Source organism: Mercenaria mercenaria, chromosome 13 (genome assembly GCF_021730395.1).
Source record: "Mercenaria mercenaria strain notata chromosome 13, MADL_Memer_1, whole genome shotgun sequence".
Lineage (NCBI taxonomy): Eukaryota > Metazoa > Mollusca > Bivalvia > Venerida > Veneridae > Mercenaria > Mercenaria mercenaria.
Window position 1 is genome coordinate 32,800,195 of NC_069373.1, and position 19,298 is coordinate 32,819,492.

General features: G+C 34.7%; 1 protein-coding gene across 1 annotated transcript; it reads right to left on the minus strand.

The window, feature by feature from the left end:
* Positions 1 to 388: 388 nt before the first annotated feature.
* Positions 389 to 18,597, minus strand: LOC123551177 (serine-protein kinase ATM-like). The gene is made up of 6 exons (XM_053520811.1): positions 14,210 to 18,597; positions 7,423 to 7,527; positions 6,275 to 6,403; positions 5,177 to 5,321; positions 4,201 to 4,365; positions 389 to 558 (listed from the first exon to the last, which is right to left on the minus strand). The coding sequence occupies exons 2-6, from the start codon at positions 7,492 to 7,494 to the stop codon at positions 389 to 391; spliced, it is 681 nt and encodes a 226-aa protein (XP_053376786.1). The 5' UTR covers positions 7,495 to 7,527; positions 14,210 to 18,597.
* Positions 18,598 to 19,298: the final 701 nt, after the last annotated feature.

Sequence of the window (19,298 nt, forward strand, 5' to 3'; positions counted from 1 at the left end):
TTTCAGGCCGACTAAGTTATCAAAATTTCGAATCCCTGTCTAACACATTCTTAATTAATTAATAGTAAATCAACAACTCAATATTTTACAATACAAATTTCTATTCTACTAAGACAGTGAGGGAAATTACATTTGAGCCGTGCCATGAGAAAACCAACATAGTGCGTTTGTGACCAGCATGGATCCAGACCAGCCTGCGCATCCACGCAGTCTGGTCAGGATCCATGCTGTTTGCTTTCAAAGCCTATTGCAATTAGAGAAACTGTTAGCAACAGCATGGATCCTGACCAGACTGCGTGGATGCGCAGGCTGGTCTGGATCCATGCTGGTCGCAAATGCACTATGTTGGTTTTCTCATGGTGCGGCTCATTTTTTTTTTTTTTCAAACTTACTTTGCTCTTGAGAAGAACTCAGTGAAGAAAGATAGGACCTTCTTTGGTCTGACATCACACTGTGAAGTAACTCCACATACAAGAGAGTGGATAATCTGAGACAGTAAAAGCTTGTCTATCTTCACATCTGGATCATTGAAAAGCTTGAAAAACATGAACAGCAGTTCTACAATGAAGAGAAAAGTCAAGTTTAGTTTAAGAAAAACAAGAGGACCATGATGGTCCTGAATCGCTCACCTGTTCCCACATGACCCAGTTTTGAGTATGACGTCGTTTTTTCTATTATTTGAAATAGTGACCTAGTTTTTGAGCTCATGTGACCCAGTTTTGAACTTAAACTAGATATTATCAAGATAAAAATTCTGACCAATTTTCATGAAGATCCATTGAAAAATATGGTCTCTAGAGAGGTCACAAGGTTTTTCTATTATTTGACCTACTGACCTAGTTTTCGAAGGTACGTGACCCTGTTTTGAAATTTATCTAGGTATCATCAAGGTGAACATTCTCACTAATTTTCATGAAGATCTCATGAAAAATATGGCCTCTAAAGAGGTCACAAGGTTTTTCTATTTTTATACCTACTGGCCTAGTTTTTGACCACACGTGACCCAGTTTCGAAACTGACCTAGATATCATCAAGGTGAACATTCCGATTAATTTTCCTGAAGATCCATTGAAAAATATGGCCTCTAGAGAGGTCAAAAGATTTTTCTTATTTTAGACCTACTGACCTAGTTTTTGAACGCAGTTGACCCAGTTTCAAACTTGACCTAGATATCATCAAGATGAACATTCAGACCAACTTTCATACAGATCCCATGAAAAGTATGGCCTCTAGAGATGTCACAAGGTTTTTTTATTATTTGACCTACTGACCTAGTTTTTTAAGGCACGTGATCCAGTTTCAAATTTGACCTAGATATCATCAAGGTGAACATTCTGACCAACTTTCATGAAGATCCATTCAAGGGTATGGCCTCTAGAGAGGTCACAAGGTTTTTCTATTTTAAGACCTACTGACCTAGTTTTTGATCGCAGCTGACCCAGTTTCAAATTTGACCTATATATCATCAAGATAAACATTCAGACCAATTTTCATACAGATCCCATGAAAAATATGGCCTCTAGAGAGGTCACAACTTTTTTTCATTATTTGACCTACTGACCTACTTTTTGATGGCACGTGACCCACTTTCGAATCTGACCTAGATATCATCAAGATGAACATTCTGACCAATTTTTATGGAGATCCATTCACAAGTATGGCCTCTAGAGAGGTCACAAGGTTATTCTATTATTTGACCTACTGACCTAGTTTTTAACCGCACATGACCCTGTTTCGAACTTGATCTAGATATCATCAAGATGAACATTCAGACCAACTTTCATACAGATCCCATGAAAAATATGGCCTTTAGAGAGGTCACAAGGTTTTTCTATTATTTGACCTACTGACCTAGTTTTTGAAAACACGTGACCCACTTTCAAATCTGACCTAGATATCATCAAGATGAACATTCAGACCAACTTTCATACAGATTCCATGAAAAATATGGCCTCTAGAGAGGTCACAAGGTTTTTCTATTATTTGACCTACTGACCTAGTTTTTGATGGCACGTAACCCACTTTCGAAATTGACCTAGATATCATCAAGGTGAACATTCTGACCAATTTTCATGAAGATTTCTGAAATATATGGCCTCTAGAGAGGTCACAAGGTTTTTCTATTTTTAGACCTACTGACCTAGTTTTTGAAGGCACGTGGCCCAGTTTTGAATCTGACCTAGACATCATCAAGATGAACATTCAGACCAACTTTCATACAGGTCCCATGAAAAATATGGCCTCTAGAGAGGTCACAAGGTTTTTCTATTATTTGACCTACTGACCTAGTTTTTGAAGGCACGTGGCCCAGTTTCAAACCTGACCTAGATATCATCAAGATGAACATTCAGACCAACTTTCATACAGATCCCATGAAAAATATGGCCTCTTGAGAGGTCACAAGGTTTTTCTATTATTTGACCTACTGACCTAGTTTTGGACGGCACGTGACCCAGTTTCGAACCTGACTTAGATATCATCAAGGTGAACATTCTGACCAATTTTCATGAAGATCTCATGAAATATATGGCCTCTAGTGAGGTCATAAGGTTTTTCTATTTTTAGACCTACTGACCTAGTTTTTGACCGCACGTGACCCAATTTCCAAACTGACCTAGATATCATCAAGGTGAACACTACGACCAATTTTTATGAAGATCCATTCACAAGTATGGCCTCTAGAGAGGTCACAAGGTTTTTCTATTTTTAGACCTACTGACCTAGTTTTTGACCGAACGTGACCCAGTTTCGAACTTGATCTAGATATCATCAAGATGAACATTCAGACCAACTTTCATACAGATCCCATGAAAAATATGGTCTTCAGAGAGGTCACAAGGTTTTTCTATTATTTGACCTACTGACCTAGTTTTTGAAGCCACGTGACCCAGTTTCGAACTTGAACTAGATATCATCAAGGTGAACATTCTGACCAATTTTCATGAAGATCTTGTGTAATATATGGCCTCTAGAGAGGTCACAAGGTTTTTCTATTTTTAGACCTACTGACCTAGTTTTTGAAGCACATGACCCAGTTTCGAACTTGACCTAGATATCATCAAGGGGAACATTCTGACCAATTTTCATAAAGATCCCATGAAAAATGTGACCTCTAGAGTGGTCACAAGCAAAGTTTACGCACGGAGGGACGGACGGACGCACTGACGCACAACGGACGCTGCGCGATCACAAAAGCTCACCTTGTCACTTTGTGACAGGTGAGCTAAAAACAGTCATAATGTACATTATCAAACTGGTCTAGTTCCTTTTTGTATGCAAAAATGGATTTTTTTGTTCATTAATTGAGATAAAAGTATAAATTCATTGCTAGAAAACAGATCCCTTATGACACATACACAGCACATAAATAACTTTTTAAAATGAACTTTCTACAGATTTAGATAACAAATCCAAAGTTTCCTAATTATCAATACTTTCAAAGAGACATAATTATCCAAAAGTTTTAAGTCTAAGGAATAAAAGGCAGTACTTTCAAGGAAACTGAAAAAAACTGCTTATTTTGTTCTACAGATTTCTCACAAAAACTGTTCCTATTCTTAGTAAGACCTCACAGCTTAAGCTTTTCAATGCTGACTACAATATATTTATCAAGTTGAAGTTATTTGAAAAATTGTACATACAACATTTTACAATCATCTGAAGTATAATGTCGTTTTTGCTATTTACAACCTATTTACTACATGGCTGGTGTATCCAAAATATCATAATATGGCATCTTAAAAGGTTTCAAGTGGGAGATAAGACCTTTTTTCTGCTGCAGTAGATAAGATTCCAAAACTGACCAATATTGGTTGTAAGTTATAGATATGAACTTATATTATTAATGCTTATTTTGGTTCAATAAACTGGGAATCACCATTATGACTTTATGTTCCAGTTATGGCCCTTTCAAAAAATGTATACATGAAGATCGTGAAAAGTTGTAAGTACTAGTTACGACCTTATATTTCCAGGATGATATTAAGAAGTCTGGTACTTTCACAAAACAACATAGAAGTTAAATACATGTAATATACTAAACAATTTATTATATATCCTCTTTAGCATTATTTCTACTGACTTTTCATTCAAATGTATACCAAGAAATACATACACCATCAAGTAAGCATTATATCCAAGCATTCTAGAGTATCATTTCCTTCAGAACAAAGATCTCAAAATACAAAACATCTCACATACCATGCCAATCCTTGGTGTTAAGTTCCACCATATATTTTCTGACAGACAATACATTCTTCAGCAGTATACTACAATAGTCCTGTCCATACGACTCACAGGTATAGTCTTCATGAAGGATCTTACGTATGTGGTCAAACAACAGGCTTCCCTTTAGCTTTGGACAACCTGTAAAATAAAACAGCAAGTAGATGTTAAAGCAATACACACACTTTCCACTTTCTGGCAATAAATCAAAAGCAGCAAACCAGTAATTCATTTAGTTTGTTTGTTTTAGGTTTTACGCCGTTTTTCAACAGTATTTCAGTTATGTAATGGCGGGCAGTTAACCTAAACAGTGTTCCTGGATTCTGTACCAGTACAAACCTGTTCTCTGCAAGTAACTGCCAACTTCCCCACATTAATCAGAGGTGGAGGCCGAATGATTTCAGACATATGTTTTTTATCAAATCACCTTGAGATCAAACTCACGACCCCTTGATCCATAGATCTGTGCTCTCCCTAATGAGCTAAGCGGGCGGGTTACAGTCATTCATTTAGTATTTTGCAGTTTTCTTATTTACAGTAGTCCCATCCGAAAACAGAAACCAAGACAAGAAATTATTCAACTGAGTTTGTCATAAGAATGTCACATCATATAAACATTAAAAGTAGAGCTAAAGCAAAGTGCCTTCCAGTACATTTCCTTTCATTCCTTGGACTCCAAATTCAAGACATGGCCCTAAAACTTATCCATAAAAATATGGGCACTGCAAAGTAATTTGTTCTCAGCATTATTATATTTGGAAATAATCTCAAATCTTTGTGATACTTTCATAAACAGAAGAGATAGTCTGTTTGATGATTTATCCAAAGTAAGAATTGAATAATGATTTTCTTTCCTTTTCAGTATTTCAAGAGGAAGAAAACTCATACTTCATTTATCATTCTGAGGGCATGATCTTAATTTTTATGTATATTTTAAATCAGCAATCCTTACCTTTATCAGCAGACCTGATCATGTATTTAACGAGGGCGCTGATCTCTTGCTTCCGAGTCTCTCTATTATTCAGTGTTGTGCGCGATACTTCCTGATTGGCATTCTGTAGCTCTTCCGTTTCCATGGTAACATAAAGACACACAGACTAAAATGTTTAGAAAATTTATAACAGATTTCAACCACGATTAATTAAAACTAGAGCTATCACTGAACGTGAACAATACCCAGGCAAAACTACTTTGCGCGCAGATCTTAACTCTATAATGCTTTAACCAGCCCAGAAAAAATGTCACACATAATATACAACCATTGTGGTAATGTGTATGAAGTTTCACTGGAATACTTTGAAACACACGGAATCAGTTGGCACCACAGCTTTGATTTAACAGACCAATCGACTGCACGGCCCTGCCATTCACCCTCAATCAAACTTCCTTTGCGGGGGCATAAATACATTAGTGGGCATTACCCTAGACTAGAAAATAAGACTCATGAATTCAAAACAATATGCAACGTTTTGGTGAAAGCATAACAAGCTACAGTGTTTTTTCCACAGATTTGGGAATGGGGACGGGGCCTTTACAATTGGGAAAATGCGTCGTAAAACATCTTTATTGGGAATTGTTAAAAGTCTTCTTTTTTTTCATTTAAATGTTACATTTAACAAACACATGGCCATAAATGCATTAAGATAGCATACTGTCTTGTGTTTCAAATGTTTGGTTTCATAGGTACAGTTTTGGCTGAAAAAGTTTTAAAAAAAATTTTTTTTCTTTTTTACTTTGGGAATTTTAACTTTTAAATTGGGGAAAAAACATATTATTTGCCACTGAGATTTGGGTGCAATCTCGGCCTAAAATTGGCCTGAAAACAACATTCAGTTACAAAGCTCGACTGAGCTATGAAATTCACAAAATGGAAGTGACTTGGAAACACGACCTTCTCTACTGTATATGATTATACTGTAATATTTAATGATAGTCTTATATCTCATTTCTCATCTCCATATCAAAATGCAAAAGACAAAATGCACGCTCTCTTCAATATTACTCTTTCCACACAAAAAAAGGTTAAAACCCAAGTTACATGTATACTTACCCTGAACACACTTTCCCATGTAAACATTTTGCCAGCGTTCTTTGTTGACTGTTTGTATTCATGATTCTTGTCCAGTGCCTTCTTTGTTGCTGTATGTGACAATACATTTTTCAGCTTGACAGCCGCTTTCTAAAATAATGAAAACATTGAATAAGTTTCAACTACTTTAGATTTCACTTCACTTGGTTCAAAATAAAATACAAATACATGTCCACAAATTTTCTAAAACATGCTCTGGGATAAATAAAACTCTTTTATCACATGTCTGAAGTTGTGAATATGAGAGTGAAATAAAGCCATTATATAATTTTGGTACTACACTAGTGTCATAAAGCTTTGAGGCTGACATTGTTTTAAATATTGGAGATGTTGACCGAATTGCCTTGGTCTATATTATAACAGGCAAAAAAGATTTTGATGTTTCAACAGGAAAAGCTAACATGTGATAATAATAATATTACATTTGTGCCTTTCCATTGAAAAGTCACTCATGACGCAGTATCCTCTTATATATTATGTCAGGTACTTTCTATTCTGTCTAAACAACTGATTGCATGTACTGTCAAACAAGCTGCAATCTGAGGCCAAATAAGGGTAGCTGAATTTTGAAGCTCTATGCATAGATCTAGTACTTAGGAAGAATGCATCCATTTACAATTTGTTGAAAATGTCCGGGATATACCTGTGCATTATTATGACTGTTTAAGTTTTATTTTAAACTAGCAACAGTGCATCAGATATTCTGTACTTACCAGTATCTACATTATTTTTTTTATACCTATTTCTAAGGCTACACTCCCAAAAATACTGACACAGTCTTATTACAAAACTTATTCTTAACAGTAGTGGAACCTATGCTCAGCATAAAATAGAGATAAATACACCCAATATAAAAAGATGATAAGCTTGTCTGTGGCAATTAAGAGTTATTCCAAGCACTAAATCTGCCATGTTCACGAAAGAAAAAGCTATTTACAGAAAGAGTAAAACCCAAGTAAGTAAACAAACTCTGCACACAATTGTTTTTTTAAAAACTACACGAGTAACTAAGCTTTCCGATACTCATGGATAAAAAAGGCATATATTCAGAGAACAGATTCCAGCACTCTACTGAGTTGCTTCTTTCCTCAGTTTCTGACATATCTTACCCTACGTTCAGGTCCTCGTTCTGAATTCAGATCACGGCATATATTGATCAAGTCTGAAATCTGTCTATCCATGACTTGTGCTTTTATAAAGCAGCCCTTTCAAGTCTGAAATGAATCACATTTTTAATTGATTTGTCTTCCTTTCCTTTAAGCACAGTAAACAGCTAAACACTTATCAATTTCTATCAATACAACAGCACTTCAGTATTTTCTGCTTTTACTAATACTAACATAAATTACGGCACATGTATTTATATGTTATCAACACCCTTCCATCCCCTCCAGCAATTAAATCAACACCAATTACATGTATCCCATTTTCCTAAATAAATTACTTTTTAAGTTAATTTTAGTCATTAGTGAATACCAGCAGTATGGCATTGTAGTGCTGTGATTGCTTAAATTTATTTATTTATATATATATATTGCATTTATAGTTTCTATTTACTAAAAAGGTTCAAGCCAGGGACTGCACATTTTTCTCACCCTGAGACATTTGGCACCCAACAAGGGACCATAATTCACCATTACTCATTACTGTAAATATTACAAGATCATATTCATCTTGTTCTCTATACCATCAGAAATTCAATGAAGACAGTCAATATAGCGGGTGGGAACTGAGAGTTTGTCAAGGTACGAACTTAGTCAAAGTAGGGTAGAACATGTCAGGCAGCAGGTTAGCTCAGTCGGAAGAGCATCATCATGTAAGCCAGGGGTTCCAGGTTCAAGCCACATTTTTCTCACCCTATCAAATATCATACCATTCACAGTCTCACTCTGAATAAGCCCAATAATATATGGCCCAAAATGTGCACTTCTGCAGATGTCCATTTGTAACATACTATGTATGTAACACTGTATTAAACGCATATAAGCTATTTTCTAAAGATTTGATTTACATGTCAATTTATCTTCATTCTTTTACATTATCCTGCCTTTCTCCCATATAATACTCAAATTGTTTTAAAGAGTTAGTAATATTTAGTTAATAGTTTTAAGTGATTCCAATATCACTATTTCTAAACTACTATCTATCTATCTTCGGTTACTGTCTAACCCTTTACAGGGATGTAGACACTTACGTGCACGTCAAGCCACAATTTGAAGGATTGCTAGTAGAAAATAAAAGAAAATCGGGCCAAAATAAAAGGGAAAGGAAAATTTATTAGTGAACAGGGCTGAAGAGCAAGGTTTCAATGTTCTAATCATCCATGGGGTCACTGGTGATTGCAACCAGCTGATTTGAGATTTTATACATAATGCGCTGGAGATCTAGCCAGCGCCATTTTAGACTGTATAGCACGTCAGTGACATTGGAGGTGCGACCAAAGTCGGACATAGCCCAACGCACTGCCCGTCATTGGACCGCTTCTTTTTGTGTGTATGGAGACCAGACTTCTGAGCTATATTCCAGCTGTGGTCTGACGAGTGTCTGGTATGCCATGGACTTAAGGGGTTTGAAGTTAACTTTTATATTCTTGCGGAGGAAACCTAGAGTTTGATTTGCCTTTATGGTTGACATAATCAGGTCTAGGAAAGTGGTATATTTACAGATTATCTGTAAATTTACAGATAAGCTATAAATATACAGATTTTTCAATCTATAAATTTAGAGACTGTGTGTATGAAAACTGATGAAATTACATTTATTCTCAAAACTGCAGCTTGAAATCAATTGGTTTATTTACAGTATGCATGAATTAAGGTCATTAATTTTGTCATTTTCGTTGACTTTGATTTTTTGGCATTTTCAGAAAAGTTAAAGTCAACAGAAATGACTGAAAGTTACAACTGACCTTCATTTATGCATACCATAAGTAAATCAATGAATTTCAAGCTGCGATTTTGAGTCTAAATATAATTTTGGCAGTTTTCAAACACTCGATTTGTAAATGTATAGATTGAAAAATCTGTAAATTTATAGAATATCTGTAAATTTACGTATAGGAGAGAACGCCGTGACATCACGCATTAACATCTGTTTATCTGGTGGTGAGCAAAACAAATGTTTTTACATCGTTTGTGCATGGGATCAGAATTTTTATTTTTTAATAACTTTTTCGCTCATTTTTGGATTTTCAAAATTCAAAAAGATTTGAAATACTTACAATTTTCATAATTTCGTATTCAAATAATTATCTTTTTTAAATGAATATGCCTCTTTCTCGTTATTCCGAGCCTTCTCATTGATCCGAGCCTTTGGAAAATTTGCACTTGCAGCTATTTCCTGTTTCTAAATTTTAAGCATGTTGTGGCAAATCATATGACAGTTATTAACAGAGTTACACAAGAATAAAAAGAAAATAGTACTGCTCACAATGAAATAGAAATATACACAACAGAAAATTTTGGCACAAAATTTGCTTATCTAAAATCACTGGGATAATATATAACCTTCTAATAGGAGATAGAAACCACTTAATGTAAAACTATTTTGTCTATAAACACAATTATATATCTGTTCTTAATTATAAAAAACAACTTTATCAAACAAGAGGACCATGATGGTCCTGAATCGCTCACCTCTTCCCACATGACCCAGTTTTGAGTATGACGTCGTTTTTTCTATTATTTGACATACTGACATAGTTTCTGAGCTCACGTGACCCAGTTTTGAACTTGACCTAGATATTATCAATATAAAAATTCTGACCAATTTTCATGAAGATCCATTGAAAAATATAGTCTCTAGAGAGGTCACAAGGTTTTTCTACTATTTGACCTATTGACCTAGTTTTCGAAGGTACGTGACCCTGTTTTGAACTTTACCTAGATATCATCAAGGTGAACATTCTCACTAATTTTCATGAAGATCTCATGAAAAATATGGCCTCTAGAGAGGTCACAAGGTTTTTCTATTATTTGACCTACTGACCTAGTTTTTTACGGCACGTGACCCAGTTTCGAACTTGACCTAGATATCATCAAGATGAACACTCAGACCAATTTTCATACAGATCCCATGAAATATATGGCCTTTAGAGAGGTCACAAGGTTTTTCTATTATTTGACCTACTGACCTAGTTTTTGAAGGCAAGTGACCCACTTTCGAACTTGACGTAGATATCATCAAGATGAACATTCAGACCAACTTTCATACAGATCCCATGAAAAATATGGCCTCTAGAGAGGTCACAAGGTTTTTCTATCATTTGACCTACTGACCTACTTTTTGAAGGCACATGACCCACTTTCGAACTTGACCTAGATATCATCAAGGTGAACATTCTGACCAATTTTCATGAAGATCTCATGAAACATTTGGCCTCTAGAGAGGTCAAAAGGTTTTTCTATTTTTAGAACTACTGACCTAGTTTTTGACCGCACGTGACCCAGTTTCGAACTTGATCTAGATATCATCAAGGTGAACATTCTGACCAATTTTCATGAAGATCTCATGAAATATATGGCCTCTAGAGAGGTCACAAGGTTTTTCTATTTTTAGACCTACTGACCTAGTTTTTGACCGCACGTGACCCAGTTTCGAACTTGACCTAGATATCGTCAAGATGAACATTCAGACCAACTTTCATACAGATCCCATGAAAAATATGGCCTTTAGAGAGGTCATAAGGTTTTTCTATTATTTGACCTACTGACCTAGTTTTTGAGGGCACGTGACCCAGTTTCGAACTTGACCTAGATATCATCAATTTGAACGTTCTGACCAATATTCATGAAGATCTTGTGAAATATATGGCCTCTAGAGAGGTCAACTTTCATAAAGATCCCATGAAAAACGTGACCTCTAGAGTGGTCACAAGCAAAAGTTTACGGACGGACGGACGCACGGACGGACGGACGACGGACGACGGACACCGCGCGATCACAAAAGCTCACCATGTCACTTTGTGACAGGTGAGCTAAAAATGCCTTAGTTTTTGAGAGCTAGTACAAAAGAACACAAGTCTCGGTTCAACGAGAAAGCATCTGGCTGTTTCAGAGGGTGTGGGTCATTCATGTGAAAGCCTCGATTATTCATTGACAACAATCCTTAGAATTTTTGTTCATGGGGATTTTTTATGATTAGATGTTGGAGTATCAAACTATAGCAAAAACTTTTATAAAACTTAAATCTGCTACTGACAAGAACTGAAATAACGGTTAAGGGGCTCAGAATAACAAGAAAAGGGCATAACCGTTTTCAATGACATATAATTTGAATAGCGGCGTAGTGATGCTCAAAATATTGTAAGTTAAGCGTGTATAATTAATCCATTTTATTTCGAAATAATAATTAAAAGTAATGCTTAAAATGCTTATTTTATAACCTTCCCATTAATAAAAAAAAATGATATAATTTGTGTTTTAAGAAAGTTCAGGCTGTTAAAAAAGCATCACTGTTTACAAAAAAACATGGTCCTGCGGCGTCTGCCCACACGATCACTGTCTTATCAGTTCTAAAAATAGAAAATACACCGGACTTGTATACAAACACAATCTCTCCAATAATCTATAAATATACCACTTTCCTAGACCTGATAATTAGATATGGTCGTCCCACGGAAATACCATGAGTAAAGAAAGGATTTCAAAGTAAAACGAACGTGGACGAAATAAAATAAGAAGTGTCTAGGGGATTTTCTAGCCGTCTGGTAACAGATTTCCTAATGAATAAGTAGTAATGGTACCTTTTATTTACTAAGATACCGATACTTATCTGCAAACAAAATTTTGTGTGAATACATACTAAAGATTTACTTTTAATCGTCTCAAATAAATCGCTGCATTATTCAGCCGATATATAAAAACGAAAGTTTGCCAAAGTCAATATTGGTGGGATCGCCGTGACGTCACTCATTAAAATCTGTTCATCTGATGGCTTTTATGGGATCGGAATTTTTAAACTTTAACAACTTTTTAACTGGATTTTCAAAATGGCAGTGGCTAGGTAGCCGGTTCCGGCTACCTAGACCAAAGGTCTACGTAGCCGGTTCCGGCTACCTAGACTAAAGGTCTAGGTAGCCGGCTCTATATATATACATATCATATATTAACACGTAAGTCAAGGTAGCTGGCTTTAATAAATTTTGTTATAAAGGATCATTATATTAGTTAAATTAATTACATTTTTGTGACTTATTATTTACTATTTGTGATTTACCTGTTTATTTCGCCGTATTTATGCACTCGTATCATATCGGCCGATATTTTGTTATGTTATCAACAAATGATCAAAGTGTCGTTATCGTCATCGGCGTGTTTAAATGGCATGTTTATAATTAAAAGTAAAATTTTAAATGAATTTTTGTAGTTTGTTATAAATGTAAAAAAAAACAACACCAGTTTTGATCGACGATTTCAATTGTCGGCGATCCTTTAGAATTAGGTCTTTGATATATACATGTAATTATGTAATTTTACATTTCACATTTATCACGCTACCTTAAAATAAAGAGCTCATATGTTCAAATAAACAATTAGAACCAATAAAGATCATTGAATTGTAAACAAATCGGAGAAGAAATTAGTAAGTAATTAGATAATTAATTAAAGAGTACATAGAAGTGCGAAAGTAATGATCATTTAAAATTTTCACTTAAAAAAGGCACACGAAATGATCCAACGTCGTTATGTTCAGTAGAGTCGCATCATTTAATATACGATGATGCTCTTTGTTTTGCCTTTTTAAAACTGTTTGTTTTGTTTTCTTTTAGGAATGAATCGCTGTATCTCGAATATGTATCGAGTACATTCTAACATAACAAAATGTTCGCCGATATGAGTGCGTAAATACGGCAAAATAAACAGGTAAACCACAAACAATAAATAATAATAAATCAGAAGAATTGTATTTTATTTAACTAATATAATGATCCTTATAATCCTTTATAGATACAGTTTATCAAAGCCGGCTACCTTTACTTACATGTTCATATATGATATGTATATATAGAGCCGGCTACCTAGACCTTTAGTCTAGGTAGCCGGAACCGGCTACGTAGACTAAAGGTCTAGGTAGCCGGAACCGGCTACCTAGCCACTGCCTTTCAAAATTAAAACAGTTTTGTAATACTTACAATTTTCATATTTTATTATTTAAATCTTTTTAAATCTTTTTAAATGACATTTAATTTCAATAGCAGCAGTGTGATGTTCAAAACTTTTAGAAAAACAGTAGTAAAGCGTTCATAATTAATCCATTTTATTTGGAAATAATAGTCAAAATTAATTAATGAACTGCTTGTTTTATAAGCTTTCCATTATTCAAAAAAAAAAAAAAAATTGTGCTTTATAAATTAAAGTTTAGGCCATTAAAAAAACATCACTTTTTACAAAATAACATGGACGTTCGGCGATCAATGTTTTATCATTTCTAAAAAATAGAATATCAACAGTCAGGGGTTTAACTGTTTCATAACTTAAAACAGTTACACCCCTGACTGATCAACAGATTTGTATTCAAACACGATCTCATTTGTTTTATCGACTGAAAAATCAGAGAAGTATTGATACCTTAAGTATATAACATTTAAAATTATAGAAAATCATTACTTATTCATTAAGAAATCAATTACCGGACGGCTAGAAATCCCCTGAGGATTTACTAGCCATCCGGTAACCAGACGGCTAGAAGGCAGGCTAGGCATCCGGTTACCGAACGGCTAGACACTTCCAATAAAATAATATATGCTGGGGATGAAATTACCAGAACGAGGACGAGTGGAGAGGAAATGATCAAATTTCGAGGACGAATGACAAAAACGAGGGACGAGTTGACTGGGGTCGAGTTGACTAGGGAACGAGTTCACTTGATACGCATCTTACCATATGTCTACAATACCTGTTTGTTGCAAACTGAACGGATAGGAAATAATTTGTATTTCATAATCTTAACGAGGACACCATCACACAATTCTGCAACTTTGACATTTTGACATATCACGCTACTTTCGTTTTCCAATGTTGGCGGAACTCGTGAATTCTCGCGTAACACGAGATGAATTAAGAATTTATAATGCTCTACCTTACTATAAATTGAATCGTCTAATGCCGTAATAGTAACGTATTGTAAATTCCGTGTCCCACTCGAGAAGTTTGTCACATTTAAAAACTCTAATTTTGAAAAAAAGATCTTTTCACTAAAAGTATGTGTTAGATATTTTTGTTCATCATACTGCTGTTAGACTGTCAATGCGAGTGCTAGTTATAACTTGTAATGATTTTTCAGTCATAAGCACTAGGCAAATATTACAATTATGGAAGGTCGTGTACTTTAGTCATATTGACAATGCTTAGTAGTCTATCTATTATACTTTAGTCAAGAAGTTTTGAACAATAATCTGTATTCATTTGATATTTCTCGGCAAAATTACTCATTATTCGATGAATAAAAAACAAAGACAAATATCAAACAGGGAATGCCACGTACCAAAATCGCAGCCTCCCCAAAACGAAACCTACAGCACGCAGACGTGCACACCACAAACACACACACACACACACACATACATGCGAACACACACAAAGTCAACACACGAGGACAAAACGAACAAACAAAGGAACTTCACTAAATATTAAACATGCAGTGTCAAACTTATTTGGACAGTGGCCTTACAAAAATGTGTATAAATTCATTATTTTGGGATCAAATTCATAACAAATGTTTGCAATATATTGTTTAAATGAGTTCTTTTGACAATTACATTTCAATACAGACAATATCGATCTATTCTTGCATTTTTTTGTTAACGGAGCCAAAAAAGTAGTTTTAGGTATACTATATAAGCCGCTAAAACTTGCCTTTAATTTTTTAAACGTGTCATTGAACTTTATATAGCTGCTTCATTACCCTATTGATCACAGTTCGGATTATTTCATACCGTAGATCCTTATTCGGCTTTTATTTTGTGAATTATTTTGTGATTCTTGAAATATCCTTTTAGGACATCTGTGAACTATGTAACATGTCATACAGTGCAACAGTAGCCCACAACATCCACTCCCACTCATTTAACCCAATTTGCAAATAGTATTTACATTTTTAGCCGACAGCTATATCTATTGCTACGCAAAAGATCGATATAATCTGCACTGAAGCGTCATGTGTTGCGGTATCTTCCAGAAAATCTAAAAGTGACAGCTCAGCTTGTATGCAAAAGGAATTTGTAAATGACCTTATACTTGCTCTTTAGACATTACTGTCAATATTACTTTTGATATGCATAGACTAAACAATGTTTAAAACAATATGTACTACGTTTGATTTGTATCCATTTCATAGGAATGTTTTTATCGCTGCGGTCTTATCTCCTTACAAAATGGTTACAAATGGAGGGCGATTTATTTTGAAATATTACCGTGGTATATTATTAAGTTTAAGACACCGCCATAATTGTATTATTAAAAGCAGCAATAGCATCTGTCTGTGAATCTGAAGAAAGGTCCAACGTAGTCTTTTTTTTTATAAAAATAGAAAAACAAATATGCGAAAAGTAGTGCACAATTAGATCCAACGAGAATATCAATTTTCTGTCTGAAACCCGACATAAATCTTGTTCAAAAAAGGAGATGACTTCATCACACAATGTCACGATGCTGGTATTAATATAGCTTTATTGAAATACAAGGATAGGGCGACTTCCCCTAGTATTTTTTTTAAATATCCAATGGTCATCGTTCACTACAATACTTTATCTTTATGTATTTACTTTAAATGTTGAAAATCCTCATCAAACGAATTTTACTTTACTAAATATATAAATTAGCAATGTTAGAAGGGCTGCAGTCATGATTAAAATGACAAGTAGTATTAGTCGATTGTCAAAAATACGTCAAGTATTTAGCGGCTGAAAACTTGAGTGATGTGATCAGTGAACAAATCCCGTCAACAAAGGACGCATAGTTTAGGTTCTAGTTCTATTAAGTTCATTTGCATTAAATTGATACATAGCGCATGCGTAAAATGAAGCTATTATTATCCACATTGTCTTTCTAGTCTCAAACTTACCTCCAGTCAACTAGAATTAATATTTCTGAGATGTCTTATAGTCATATGTTATGGGGGGAAGTAGTACGTTTGTTAATTGATGCGTATGAAAATAAACAATGCTAAAGCTGTACGTTTCTATAGGATGTTGAAACATTAGAATCGACATTTTCACTACAATACTTCTTGCTTTGTTAAATTGTTCCATTCGCTGCTCCAAATAGTAACTTGTCCTCTTTTTGAAACAGTTTGTAGGCCACGAGCTTCATTTTAGCTGGTTTGTTAGATTTGTTCAAGTTCTTACGAATTTTATTGTTAAACCATGGGTCTGAATATCTGCTTTGAAGACGTTATTTTCCAATTGAGTCAATAATGCTCTTCAGAAAAGTAAACCTCAGTGTTTTGGCTTTTGTTTTCTTTTAAATTGAATTGTTAGACACTAGTATGCCTCGGTTGTTGATTGCTGAATCTACAATGATCAAAGGTGGTCAGGTATGTCCTGGGCACTAGCGCACGATATTCACAACCCAGTACTTCTGTTGTAGGGTTTAACGTCACATCAACATAATTTTAGGGCAATGTCCATTTAAAAGCGGAAATCTGCGAATAAGTGAAGCGTTATACGACACTTTTTCAACTGCCGCTCGTTACATCTATCTTACGTCTAGCATCATGTCATAAATGGTATTATGTATTCAGGTCAATCGTTTGCAGTTAATAAATGGCACATGAGATCCTGTTTCAACAGGTAGTCAAGTTAAATATTCTTCCGTAAAATATGCTGTCCTCCAATTGCCATTGAACTCGTTTTCATCGTATAAACTCGTGAGATGACATATGCAATAAAGTGTTACGCATGTGTACTATACTCGTCCTACTTTTCCCTGAAAATCGTCAAATAAATATATCTATGAATCATCCTTTCAAAGTATAAAATCCATCAATGCGAAAACATAGCAGATTCGGTTTGATGTTAATGAGAGGTAATGATAAGCGCAAAAGCACTCACGTCTGATAGTATCTGTTTAAGTGGATATATCATCGAACAATATTGAATGCATCCATGTCCCAACATCAAAAAGCAACAACAACAATAAACAAACAAGAACACAAAAAAACTTGCTTGAACACAAATTTAACCCATCCAGTTAATGTAATTTATTGTTCTAAACCAAGTATTGATTAGCGTGCGTTTTTTTACCGATGGTCTATTAAAGTAAGTTTTCGAAAATTAGCATTTAATTCATACTTTTCGAAAATCCTCAAGAAACCAACACAAGTATGTATGAAAATAGTTTTAATGCTAAGTAGTAGTAATCCAAAAATATGCTGTAAACAAGCTTTATATAAACACGACAAGGACAAAGATCTATTAATACCCATGAAATGTGTCCTTGAAAATATCTTTTTTCTACATTCATGATATCATGTGAATATTATCTGATAAGATTGCAATGAGCACTTGCCTTAACCGAAACATGTTTTATAACAACATTTTTGGAAAAGAGTTGCTTTGCCTTTCACTTTATGGAAGGACAGCATTAAGGAAACATTTATAAAGGATCACAGATTATTATCAAACTGAGTGAGACTGTTTGGAACAAGAAAAAGTGTAGGATAACTTACAGATAAAGATATTTATAGAATTTAAAGTATGTTATGCAGAACTATACAACATTAGCCATTGATGTGAATTAAACGCAGGACAAGAATTTACTGACAAGCCTAGGTTGAACTGAATTTTCAGGCCTGAAGACCTACATGCAGAAGCCTGAAAAGTATTATTTCAGTAAAGTGATATATAAAAAATTTGGAATTCAGAGTTTAATCCTGGACAATAGACAGAAGAAAACATACACAAAAATCAGAAAAACACTTTAAGAGCCAAAAGATAAAGAAGCGATGCAGTGAACATCACAAAAATGAAAATATTAAACTCAGAAAAGTGCTAAAGATACCAAAGTTGTCTTCACCACATCAGAGAACTGATAGACCAAAGACAAAAACAAAAAAGAAAAATAACACCAGAACCACAAAGAAAAGTAAGGAAAAAAGCAAGGTTAGATATCCAACAGGAGCCACGTTTCAAAAACGCAGCCTCCCCAAACCGCAACTCACAGTACACGGGTGTGCTCACGACCGACGGTGGGACGCCGGCTTTGCACGAGTGATAAAAACACCATTGGGTAGCTTAGAATTGGCACACAAAGGACAAAAGCACAAATTACGCCGACATCAGGATCGCAAACATCTCACAAATCAAAGAAAAAAAACGCAAAGTCCGCTACGGCAGTGGGTATAATCCTAAATCTGAAGATTTTTTTATTTTAGATGAAATTGTAAGAGATCGAGAAGGTGCCCGACCGACTGGGAGGCCACCGCCTTCCACTGATCTTCTTAATTAAGATAATGTTTGTACATGTTTGTACAAGTAAAAAGAAGCATTTATTTAGCTGAAAGGAATAGCCATAAAATCAATAAGTAATCTGCATTTCACAGATAATAGAACTAACAGGAACGGAACATTTATAAGAAGAACGAAACACATACATAACCCTGGAGTCCTACGTTTGTCCCATCATCGCACATTTGAGAGGAAAGCGGAGAGACCAACAGTATAGAGCTGAAGTTTAATCACCCTCTTCCAGTGAAACGTTTGATAATTTTACTAGATAACGATCAAAAGTGGCTATGTCCTGGAACTTTACGTAGATTGTAAATTAAATCTCCATAATCTCCATAAGAATCAGGATGTGATATACCTTGTCATAGAAGGGTCTTAAGATTATTTTTTTTTTTCAATTCTTTATATATTTATAATATTTTTTTTATTCTGACTTACAGTGATAAAATTCAGCATATGGATTTGCCAAAGTTTATAGTGACATTGATAGTAATATCACAAAGGTTAAATTCTTCAACATGACTACAAGCTCTGGAAAAT